General features: G+C 47.1%; 1 protein-coding gene across 13 annotated transcripts in view; it reads left to right on the top strand.

Moving 5' to 3' along the window:
- Positions 1-12,227, top strand: part of PRDM11 (PR/SET domain 11) — an 81,932-nt gene that overhangs the window by 35,555 nt on the left and 34,150 nt on the right. For 11 of the 13 annotated variants that reach the window (XM_065528268.2, XM_074013855.1, XM_045371705.3 and 8 more), the window contains exons 2-4: positions 395-519; positions 879-982; positions 1,492-1,754. In XM_065528268.2, the coding sequence (XP_065384340.1) occupies positions 401-519; positions 879-982; positions 1,492-1,754 (486 nt within the window). In that variant the 5' untranslated portion in view covers positions 395-400. The remainder of the gene's footprint in view (positions 1-394; positions 520-878; positions 983-1,491; positions 1,755-12,227) is intronic. The other 2 variants (XM_065528269.2, XM_065528274.2) reach the window with 1 other exon arrangement.

The following is a 12,227-nucleotide window of genomic DNA, read 5'->3' as shown; positions in this document are numbered from 1 at the left end:
TTGGCCCCAGTTGGGCTTGAGTTGTTCCCTCCCTTCTCCCCTTTGCAGTTTTGCGCCCAGGCTCCTATGGGGTCCTCCTGCCCTTTGCCCTTTGGTCTGGGGGTCCAGGCTGTGCTTCCCAGTGCGGCCTCCTGGCCTGGGCTGCCCTAGGCCCCTGACCCCATGGGGCTGGTGGCTCCAGTCGTCCCCAGGACCAGCCCGGGATAGAAATGGCATTTCCTCTTGGCGGGGCTACAGCTGTTTTTGTTGTCTGTGTTCTCAAGCGCTTCCTCTGGGGATGGCAGGGAGGGTAACCAGACTCCGCAAGACCCCCACTTGCCCTCTCCGCCACTCACCCTTCTTCCCCTGTTTCTTTGATCCTCTTCCTGTGCTGGTCCCACCTCCTGCGTCCCAGGACAGAATGACCGAGAACATGAAGGAGTGCTTGGCCCAGACCAATGCAGCCGTGGGGGATATGGTGACGGTGGTGAAGACGGAGGTCTGCTCACCACTCCGAGACCAGGAGTATGGCCAGCCCTGGTGAGGCCCTTGTGTGGGAACTGGAGAGGGAGAAGTGGGAGTGGAAGGTGCCTGGGCTGGGTTGGTTGGGAGCCCTGGAAAACGTTCTCACTCCTTGCCCACCTTCCCTCACCCTGCTGCCGGCAGCTCCTGGGTGCAGGCTCTAGAAAAATTCAAGCAGTGGCCTAGGGAGGTCTGTGCTCGCATCTCAATCCTCCAGTTTTTCCACCACTCCTGCACTGAACAGCAGAACAGCTGGGACTCCTCTGCCCACCCCACATCTTCTCGGTCTCCTGGCCAGGTCCCCAACTTTTGTCCTCACTGGGCTCTCACTCTCTGATGACTTCTTTACTTTCTTTTCGGGCCTCTGCCCTGGCCAGCTCTAGGAGACCGGACTCCTCGGCCATGGAAGTTGAGCCCAAGAAACTGAAGGGGAAGCGTGACCTCATCATGCCTAAAAGCTTCCAGCAAGTGGACTTCTGGTGTAAGTGGAGCTTGGGGCTCTGGGCTGCTCCTCCCTTCACCCCCATTGCCCCATTCCTGGCTAGAGAATTTGCAGCAATGCTACTATGATAGGTCCTCACCTGCCATATACCAGGCCCAGGTCCAGGCCTTGGTTAGTCATCATCGTTAGCCATCCAAGTGGCTATTGTTGGCCCCATTTTCCAGATAGCACACTGAATCTTGGTGAGGGTTAAGTATCCCGCCTGAGGTCCTCCAACCCAAAGGAATACGGTTGCACTTGGACTCCAAAGCCATGCTCTTTCTTCCAGTTTTTTAAAACTTGAGACAAAGGGAGCTGCTGGCCTCCTTGACATAGGCAGGCCTGTTCTTAGAGTCCCCAGGGAGAGTATGGGTTATTGCTACTGATGACCCTGGGGCCTGCAGCTGTCTGTCCACGGGTAGGCCTCCTGTCAGCCCCTCTGCCTTCCCCATGGGGATCTTACCTTCCTGCAACAACTGAGGCCCTCCCTTCTCTTGCCATCCCTCCAGTCTGTGAGTCCTGCCAGGAGTACTTCGTGGATGAATGCCCAAACCATGGCCCCCCAGTGTTTGTGTCTGACACACCGGTGCCCGTGGGCATCCCAGACCGGGCAGCGCTCACCATCCCACAGGGCATGGAGGTGGTCAAGGACACTAGCGGAGAGAGTGACGTGCGATGTATCAACGAGGTCATCCCCAAGGGCCACATCTTTGGCCCCTACGAGGGGCAGATCTCCACCCAGGACAAATCAGCTGGCTTCTTCTCCTGGCTGGTGAGTGTGCCCTGGGCTACTCATGGGAGAGGTTGCCAAGGAACATGGAAGGAAACCACCAGGGGGAGCCATACTGGCTCAGCTTGGCCCCAGAGCTTTTCTACCATCCCTTCTGGACCTGTCGATGTTGGATCTTGCTGTCCCCTGGCCCTGGCTCAGTGGCTGCAACACTTGGTGTCCAAGGGCAATGCTGAGAGCACCCACATGGCAGTAGTCAGCAGATCAGGAAATCACCAAGCAGAACTCAGGGCAGTGTGTGTCTGGTTAACCATTGGGCGGTATTGAACCAATGGATCTTCCAGAGTGGGTGACTCGGAGCTGGCCTTTGGGAATGCAGAGCATGACTTCCCACTTCCAAACCAGTAATATCAGGCTCTGGGCTAGGTGCCGGGGGTAAACCCTTCAACAAGACAGACATGGTTCCTGTCCTCAGGGAGCAGATGGTCTGGTGGGAAGACAGGCATTGAACAAGCAGGTTCACGTGTGATGTCAGTTGCAACACAGGGTACTATCAATAGATGGGTTGCAAAGATGAGCAAGAGGGGTTTTCAAGGGTATGAGGAGGAAGGATTACCAAAGCAACTTTAAGGAATCAAGCTTGAATTAGTGGACAGAGATAGGGGAGTGTGGGATAATAGAGAAAAAACATTCTAGAGGGTAAGAAGATCCTCATTCACTATAAAAACACTTGTTGAGTATCTCCTTTGTGCCAGACACGGTGCTGGCCCTGTAAATACAGTGGTGGGCCAGACAAGACAATCAGGTAAATCCTGCCTTCATGGAGTTCTCTGTGGGGAAGATGGAATTAATCAAATACTAAAACAAATCCATGTCAAATTATAACTCTGAGGGTGATGGAGAAACAGCGAGGCTGGGAGAAAGTGAACAACCAGGGAAGTAATATGGGTGGAGGTTGGAGAAGGCTTACTGCTAGCTGAGCTGTGACTGGAGGTGAATGCCTACCAGGTGAAGATTGGACAGGTGCCTCGAGATGCTTTGAACAGCAAGAGCAAAGGCCCTGTGGCAGGAGAGCATGGCACATCTGAGCTACTGGATGAATGTCAGTGTGCCTGGAGTGTAGCACACACAGGGGCGTGGAGGAGATGATGGAGACGTGATCATGTAGGACCCAGTGGACCAAATTAGGACTTCTGTCCTTTTAAGAATGTAGAGGGGGAGCAGGAGTGATTTGGTCACATTTGTGTTTTGAAAAGATGATTTTGGCTGCAGCCTGGAGAACTGATCGAGCTCAGGGGTGCTGGTCAAGAATGGGTACCCACACCCCTTTCCCCAGGTAGAGCGTGTGGGAGTTCTGTAGTCGGCAATGGTGGAAGACTGCGCTAGGGTTGCGGCACAGACATGGAGCCAAATGAACTGCTTTGTGAACTGTATCAGAGAGGAGAGCTCTGACTTAGACATAGACTAACTGGCTTAAGGAAGGGAGCAGGAGGTATCAAGGACATCTGCAGTCTCCCAACAGGTCATTAATGGTGTCTTTCTCTGAGAAATGGAGGAGGCTGGAAGGGGACTGGGTTAAGAGAAAAATCATGACTTGGGTTTGGGACTTGTTGAGTTTGGAGTAACAAGATATCCAAGTGGTGATATCAAGTAGGCAGTTGGATATATGGGTCTTAAGCTTGGAGAGGAGGCTTGGAGATGTTGCTTAGTGAGTCACCTGTGCATGGGTGGTCAGTGGGGGAGTGGGTGTGGAGCACAGAACCTGGGGAGAATGTGCTGAGTGAGAGGTGGAAAGGCCTGTGACCAAGCTTTGAGGGATTTTAGCAGTTCATGGTCTAGAAGGGGAGCTTGATCCTGCAAAGGAGACAGAAGGTTTGCAGCCAAAGAGGTAGGAAGGAAACCAGGAGAGTGGGTGACCTGGAAGTTAGGGGAGAAGAGAGGTTCTCCAGGCCACAATGGCTGACAGTGCCAACTGCTGCTGAGAAACCAACCAGAAAGACTGAAAAGTGTCCCATGGATTTACTCTCAGGGAAGCCATCGGCAACTTTAGCAAGAGCTATTATAGAAAGCAGTGGGTCTGAACCTGAGTCGATTTTGCAGCCCTGCCTCCTGTCCCTGGACATTGGGCAGTGTCTGGAGACCTTTTGGTTGTCACAGCTCAGCGTAGGGGTAAGCTGCTGGCATCTAGCAGTTGGAGACCAGGATTACTGTAAACATTTTACAATGGACAGAATAGTCCCTCATAACGAAGAGTTATCTTTAGAAACCCTGCTGGAGAGTGATGGGGGTGGAACCTGATTAGCATGGAGGTGACCAGGCGTAGTCATTTCCTAGAAGTTTGGTTACAGATAAGATCGGAAGTGAGGAGAAAGGTAAGAGTGAGGTGGGGGGTGTGTGGTCAAGTCTGAACAGACTTAGAAAGACTAGCATCCTCAAAAAGCCAACGGGAGGGGTTCTGCTGAAGTGCTTGAGTGTAGAGTAGAGATAAGGCGTGATCCCTAACCTTTTACATCATCTCACAGGGTTCACATGGAGACACTGGACAAAAAAAGGGAGTGGATCAGCATCATTCCTGTCCTTACAGGGTTAGCGCAGAGGATTAGAGCAGATAGAGGTAGTTAGGTATAGTGGGCCACATAATGGCCCCCCAAAAATGTCCCTGTCCTAATCCCTAGAACTCGTAAATGTATTATCTTCATGGCAGAAGGGAGATTTTTTACAGATGTGATTAAGTTAAGAATCTTGAGATGGGAGCGATGATCTTGGATTATCTGGGTGGGCCCAGTGTAATCACAGGCACCTTAATAAGAGGGACGTGGGAGGCTCAGAGTCAGAGAGAAAGAGATTGGAGGATGCTGCTCTGCTGGCCTTCAAGATAGAGGAAGGAGCCAGGAGTCAAGGGATGCAGGCAGCTTCTCGAAGCCAGAAAAGGCAAAGAAACACATTCATTCTCAGAGCTTCCCGAAAGAACGTGGCCCTGCCAACACCTCGATTTTAGGATTTCTGACTTTTGGAACTATAAGGTAATACCTGTATGTTGTTTTAAGCCACTGTGGTTTGGGCAGTTTATTGGCAATTTATTACAGGAGCAACAGGACACTCATATAGGAGGCTTTTGTGTTTGTGCGGGGACATCTGCTAAAATGTGCAGGGAAGTGGAGTGAGATGGTCTGAAATTGAGGAGATCAGAGAAGGTGAGTTCTGCTTGGGATGAAGAGAGTTCCCGGTGCCCATGAGGTGCTCAGGGGAGCTGTCCAGAGCACTCTGGTGTGTGTGGCTCTGCAGTAGAGAGACGCTGGGATGACGGGGAAAACTAAGTATATAAATTCATGCAGCTGAAGCCCGGAGAAGGGAGGGCATTGCCTATAGGAAGGGTGCTTGGGGAGGAGAGAAGAGGCATTTGCTTTGGAATATGAGTTTAAGGAATCATTGGAGGGAGAGGAGTTGAGAAGGCGTGGAGCAGTAGGAGGAGACAGTAAGAAGTCTCCTTAGCCCCCTTAGCAGGAGCTGTCTCACGAGCGGAAGCCAGATTGCCGCGGATTAAGGCGTGAGTGGGAGGTGAGGAGAGGGAACCAGCAAGGGTGCATGGCTTATTTTAAAAGTCTGGTTGCCCACTGAGCAATTATTATATGCCAGGTGCATACTGGACACCTCTGGCATCTCATACTCTTCCTCGAAACAGTCCATAGGGTGGGGGTTGCCGCCCCTCTTGTTCTGATGAGGAAACACAGGACTCCCATAGCTGGTCCACAGTAGACCTTGGGTTCCTTCAAAGATAGTGTCCCTCCATCGTGCCACCATGTGAGGACTTCCCTTATTGGGAGACATTGCTAATGGGGTGGAACAGTTAATAGCTACCCTGAGCCTGTTTTTATTATGTGTTCAGATTCAACCCAACCTTACATAAACAGAGCAACTCCGGAGCACTAGGTCCTGAGCAGGGAGCTCTAGGAATAATGGGAATGCATGAGGTTTGCTCTCTGTTCTCATGGAGTTTGTGGTTCAGTTATGAGGGCAGGGGCCATGGTGGATAGGAGGGGAGGAAGCTTGTTCCCAACCAAGTAAGACAGAGGCAGAGTATTGCTTGGTGACCACAGTGCTGCAGATTGGAGATGGATCTTGTCTTGAAGGATGGATAGAAGTTCAACAGAGGAAGCCTATGGCTTCACAGCCTATTGGAAAATTGCAGGAGAAAAAATTTAGGACTGTGCCCAGGGAATGGCTGTTAGGATCCCTTTCTGCTGCTGCTAGAGTCTGTACCTTGGGACAGCCCAGCTGTGGAAAGTTGAGAATCTTTAAAGCAGACGAACTTCCCCAGGTTGACTGCCTGGCACAGGTCTATGGTGAGAAGAAAGGAGGAATAGAAGGCCCTAGAGTTTGCAACCTGGTTCTAGACTAGCTCTACCAGTCAAGAGTAGGCGTGGCCCCAGTTCAGGCAGTGGGACTGGTGGCCTGGAGGTTATTCCCTCTGAGGTTTCTTCCTAGGTCCTTAACTGCAGCCAGCAGCCCGCAGATGGGCACAGGGAGGGAGTGGTTAGAGGCTGCAAGACCATATGGAGGCTTTAACCTTTAGGAACCCAAGAGGTGAGAGACATTGAAGGCCTAGAGCCACCAGATGCTTCAAGTGGCTCAAGAAAAGTTGTGTGTGTGTGTATGTGTGTGTTGGGCATGGGTGTTTGGGTCTCCACTGGGGAAAAGCAGGCATGAAGAATGGCTCTGCCTACTCAGGTGATGGGTGGGCTGAATGGTGGGAGAGGACAGGGAAGGTGGGGTGAACAGTGGTGCTGATTTTTGGACCAGGATCTGGAAGCCCCACATCCTAAATAAACTGCCCTCATTTGTGAAGTCCTGTCCCAAAGCCATACTGTATATCATCTTCTTTGGACTGTATATCATCATCCATACTGTATATCATCTTCTGCCTGCCTGCAGAAGCTCTGGCCCCCATTCAGCACAACACATTTCCTTCCACACTCCCTCAGTACATACACTCTACTCTGTACAAATGATGGTGGTGGTCATGACAAGCATAGCTGTTAATGTTTATTGAGCACTTACTGTGTGTCTGGGTCTGTGCTCAGTGCTTTGTAGCATAATCTCATCTGATCCTAACAACGCTCCTGTGACATAGGTATTATTCCATCCATTGCACAGCTGAGAAAACTGAGGCCTGGAGAGGATGAGTCATTCTGCACAAAGCTAAACAGCTGGTGAGTCGCTGAGCTGGGGTTCAAACCTGTGCAGTCTGACTCCAGAACCCACCCTCCCATTCCACCTCTTGGCCCTCTAGCCTCCCTTACTTAGCACGCCTCTTCTTGCCTCCTTGCCTTAGTAGACTCTATTCTACTCATTCTTCCTGCCCATCACAAGTTCCCTCTTTGTCTTTGCTTCACCTGGAGGAAAGCTGGCCTGACTGTGGGCAAAGTGGTACAAGGCCTGGACCTGGGTCATGATGGACCGAATGGCCATTTCCACTCCACAACTCTCCTTCATGGCCTGGCTGACTTGTCAGGAGTTGGACACTCACCTCTGCCTGTCTAGGAAAGACATGCCCCTTCCTCTGCATTTTCATCCCATTGGAAATTATAAATGCTGTAATTCATTGCCAAGATCACCCAGGCTACGCTCAGACACTGCAGGCCAGGAACCATGCTGCTGGCACAAGGCATCTGGGGGTACTGTGCAGCCATGTGGTTTGGTAAAGAGGCAAGAAGACAGAGGAAGCCAACATAGGATTTTGTTTGTTTGTTTGTTTGTTTGTTTGTTTGTTTGTTTGTTTGAGATGGAGTTTCGCTCTGGTTGCCCAGGCTGGAATGCAGTGGTGTGATCTCAGCTCACCACAACCTCTGCCTCCCAGGTTCAAGCAATTCTCCTGCCTCAGCCTCCTGAGTAGCTGTGATTACAGGCATGCACCACCACGTATGACTAGTTTTGTATTTTGAGTAGAGACGGGGTTTCTCCATGTTGGCCAGGCTGGTCTTGAACTCCCGACCTCTAGTGATCCTCCCGCCTCAGCCTCCCAAATTGCTGGGATTACAGGCTTGAGCCACTGCACCTGGTTGCCAGCACAGGATTGCTATGTAAGTTTTTCACTCAGACCGTTGCCTCTTCCAGAAGGGATTTAGGGTAGCCTAGCAGTATACATAAAATATACCACAATAGCATATTAAAACTGGGAGAGAGAAAGAAGAAAGAAAAAGAAGGGTGGAGACCCTAAATGGAACCAGGAATGAAGCTGAAAATGTATAATATAATGACCTCTATCTGTACTTTTAGCTATACAGGCTCCAAATCTGGCAGCCACTGGGAAAGTAGCTGGCACGTTCTGTCCATAATGTGAAAAGGACCAGGGAGCTCCTGAGGAGGTCCGCCCTTCTGGGCGCTGATAAAGAGGACACTGTGTGATGGAATTGTCCACTTCATGCCAGGCAGCCTCCCCACCTGCCAGGCTGTTACCATTCTGGGGAGAAGCAGATGTGAAATGGTGTTTTAGTGTTTCCCATTTCAGCTTTTATGGTAAAGTGACGATTTCTTTTAAGACTTGAAATTGGATGTGCCAGAGCTCGTGGCACATCCTCCAGAATAGCATCTGAGAGACCCTGAGTGCTTGGCTAGATGAAATAAGCAGACAGTTGCAGTGCCATGACATGTGGTGGGGACAGGCAGGTATTACCAAGTTTGGGGACGCTCAGAGAAATGAGGAGTAACAGGTTTGTCCAAGAAGAAAGAAAAGGGGCATTTGAGACAGGGTAGATGTGCAATGTGAGCATGCATGAGCAGGTGCTTTTCATGCTTGCTTGTTAATTTCTACTCTTTGTTATGAAAGTTGCAAACTCGCTTGAAAAGTTGCAAGAATAGTGTAATGAATACCCTCATACCTGCCTCTAGATTCACCTATTGCTAACACTTTATACCCATTGCTTTATCTCTGTCTCTACACACACACACACACACTTTTTTTTTCTTTCTTTTTTTCTTTGACATGGAGTCTCACTCTGTCACCCAGGCTGGAGTGCAGTGGTGTAATCTCGGCTCACTGCAACCTCCAACTCCCAGGTTCAAGCAATTTTACTGCCTCGGCCTCCCAGGTAGCTGGGACTACAGGTACACACCACCAAGCCTGGTTAATTTTTTGTATTTTAGTAGAGATGATGTTTCACCATGTTGCCCAGGCTGGTCGCGAACTCCTGAGCTCAGGCAATCTGCCCACCCCAGCTGCCCAAAGTGCTGGGATTACAGGCATGAGCCACCGCGCCCGGCCACATGTTCTTTTTTTTTTTTTTTTCTGAACTGTTTGAGATATAGTTACAGAGACATCATGACACTTTACCTCTAAACACTTCAGCCAAACTCCTAAGAGCAAGGTGTTCTCCTATACCAGGGTGAACAAACATTTTTTTTAAAGGCTACCTGGTAAATACTTTAGGCTTTATGGACTGTGCAGCCTCTGTCATAACTACTCCGCTCTGCCATTGCACTGCAAAAGCAGTCATAGATGATACGTGAATGAATGGTTGTTGCTATGTTTCAATAAAACTCTATGTGAACACTGAAATTTGAATTTCATATTATTTGAAATGAAATTTGAAAGTTATAGAAATGAAATTACATAAAAACACATTTTTTAGTCATAAAAAAAAGGTAACACCGTTCTTAGCTTGCAGGCTGTATAAAAACAGATGGTGGGGGCTGGATTTGACCTACAGCCATAGTTGGCTGACCCCTGAGCTATTTAACCACCATATAATGATTCCACCCAAGAAATTTAGCATGGATACAATACTGCCTCAGCTATAGTTCATATTCAGATTTCCCCAATTGCCATTAGTAACATTCTTTGTGTTTTTTTCCCCATCCAGGTCCCGTGCAGGTATCACACATTGCATTTAATTGTCACATTTCATTAGTCTCCTTTATTCTAGAAAAGTCTCCCCTGTATTGTTTTTTCTCTTTATGATATTGATACTTTTGAAAAGTTCAGGCTAGTTGTTTGCATAATGTTCTACAGTTTAGATTTGTCTGATTGTTTCTTCATGGTGGATTCAGATTACAGCTTTTTGGCACAGGCAGTATTAGGTCTTTCTCACAGCCTGCCATCAGGAGGCACCTGGTGGCAGTCTGTCTTATCTTTTACTCAATGGTTTTAACAATTATTGATGAGTCTTGCCTGTATCAATTATTATTCATGGTTAAAATTTTTTCTTACCATGAATTTTCTATGATTTTTCTCATAGAAAATTACCATGATTTTTCTATTTTTTCTCTTCTACATTTATTGACATTCTTCTGTTTAAAAAAATAGTGCTCAACCTTCGCCCCCACTCAATCCTCATTTAAAGCTATTTTTAGCTATTCGTATGAACATGAATTCTTTTTTTTATTTAATGTGTTGGAGTCCATGTCTGTCATTATTCATTTTGATGTTTAAATTGCCCTAGATTTGACCAGTGGGAATGCTTTCAGAGTGGCTCCTTGTTCTTTCGACACATCCCCATCATTATTTTAGCACTTTTTCCTTACTTTCTGGCACAAAGATATTCCCACTGTCTCTCGTAGGAGCTGTGATTCCTTTTTGGGAAACGGTGTTTAGGAGCCCAAATCTCTGAATGGTAGGTGTGCATTTGCTACTGGGGTGTCCTTGCTTCTAAGCTGAACTAGGTTTTATCATTATTATTGCTATTATTATTATTTTATTTTACTTTGAGTTCTGGGATACAGAACCTGCAGGTTTATTACATAGGTATACATGTGCCATGGTGGTTTGCTGTACCTATCAACCCATCATCTAGGTTTTAAGCCTCCCATGCATTAGGTATTTGTCCTAATGCTCTCCCTCCCCTCACCTCCTATCCCCCAACAGGTCCCTGTGTGTGATGTTCCCCTCCCTGTGTCCATGTGTTCTCATTAGCCACACTAGATTTTGAGGGAGGGATGGATGAGTTGATGCAAATGTCCTACCATGTCAGAAACTGAGGGAATGCAGCATAGCAGTAGTCATGGAATTTACAAAGGCCCTGGGGCACACACGTAACAGTCAGGTAGGGATGGTATTAATATTAGGGTATAACAGAGGTACCGAGTGTGCTTAGAAGGAAAAGTGGAAGATGAGACTAAAGTAAAAGTCACTTTTCTTGTGTTCTCAGATGCAATGGATCATAAAACACTATTGATTCAATATCAGCTTTTCCAGGAGTAAAAATGAATACCTCAATCCAAAGATTCTGAATATCAGAAGCATTAAATGGGCTCAGCTTGTGTAGCTGTTTTATAAATGCTGGTAGTTTAGTTATTCAATCACAAACCAAACCAAAGATTTCCCCAGGAAAATGTAATATGCTCGTGAACCAGTTTTGGCTGGAGCCAAGTCTGTAAATCTATTGTATCAGAGCAAAAGTAGAACATGAAAAATTATTCTGAACCTGTATAGTATTTCCAGTAAGACCAGCTCCTAACCTGACCTCCTCTATTTCTTGGCTCTCCAGTTCATTCTGCTGTAGCTGTGTTTCTCACACCTGAACAGTGTTAAGTTCAGGTGATTTTTAATGTTCCTGGAGTCTTAATGTTACATTAATTTCATTTTAATGTACTTAAAAAGGTATAAACATATAGCTTGGTAAACACAAAGTATCTTGTACTTATAACTTTTAAACAACTATAAAGCCAAAACAAGTTTACACATATAAAATGAACTACAAAAACCTCAACATAATACACATTAACAAAATCATTCTAATAGGATAGTTGATGATGTGTCACTGAAACAAAATTGCTATTTAGAAGGGGAATATCGTAGTGATTACTGAGACACAGCAAGTGTCTTTGGAGTTTGGAATGCCTGTACTTTTGTGTGCAGTGTGATATCTTTACTTTCCTACTGTTTGTCTCTATTTGAAACACTGGGAAATCTTGTATGTATGTATGTATGTATGTATGTATGTATGTATGTAAGTATGTATGTATGTATGTATGTATGTATTTAGAAGTGGGAACTTACTCTATTGCCCAGGCTGGGTGCAATGGCAAGATCATAGCTCACTATAACCTCAAACTCCTGGGCTCAAGCCATCCTCCTGCCTCCGCCTCCAGAGTAGCTAAGATCACAGGAGTGTGCCATCACACCCATCTATCTTTTGTTATTGCAACTGCCATGATGTGTCTTGGCCTTTTCTTTACCGGAGTGCAACATTTACATGTTAAGTTTATATCTGTTCTTTTTTTGTTGGCTCATAGCAAGTAGTCATAATTGGGGTTGTATGTCAACTGTTGGGATAAAACAAGCTACCTCAAAATCCAGTGGGCATAGAACAAGGGTCGGCAAGCGTTTTCAGTGAATGGCTAGGTAGTGAATATTGTAGGTTTTGCGGGCTATACAGTGTCTGTCTCAATGACTCAATTCTGCCATCATAGTGCAAAGGCAGCCATAGGTGTGCCATGTTCCAATAAAAGTTTATTTATATATACTGAAGTTTGAGTTCCATATAATTTTCACATCATGAAATATTGTTTTTTCTCTTG

The sequence above is a fragment of the Macaca fascicularis genome, chromosome 14, assembly GCF_037993035.2.
Source record: "Macaca fascicularis isolate 582-1 chromosome 14, T2T-MFA8v1.1".
In the NCBI taxonomy this organism is placed as follows: Eukaryota; Metazoa; Chordata; class Mammalia; order Primates; family Cercopithecidae; genus Macaca; species Macaca fascicularis.
This window is presented reverse-complemented; position numbering and strand designations above follow the sequence as displayed.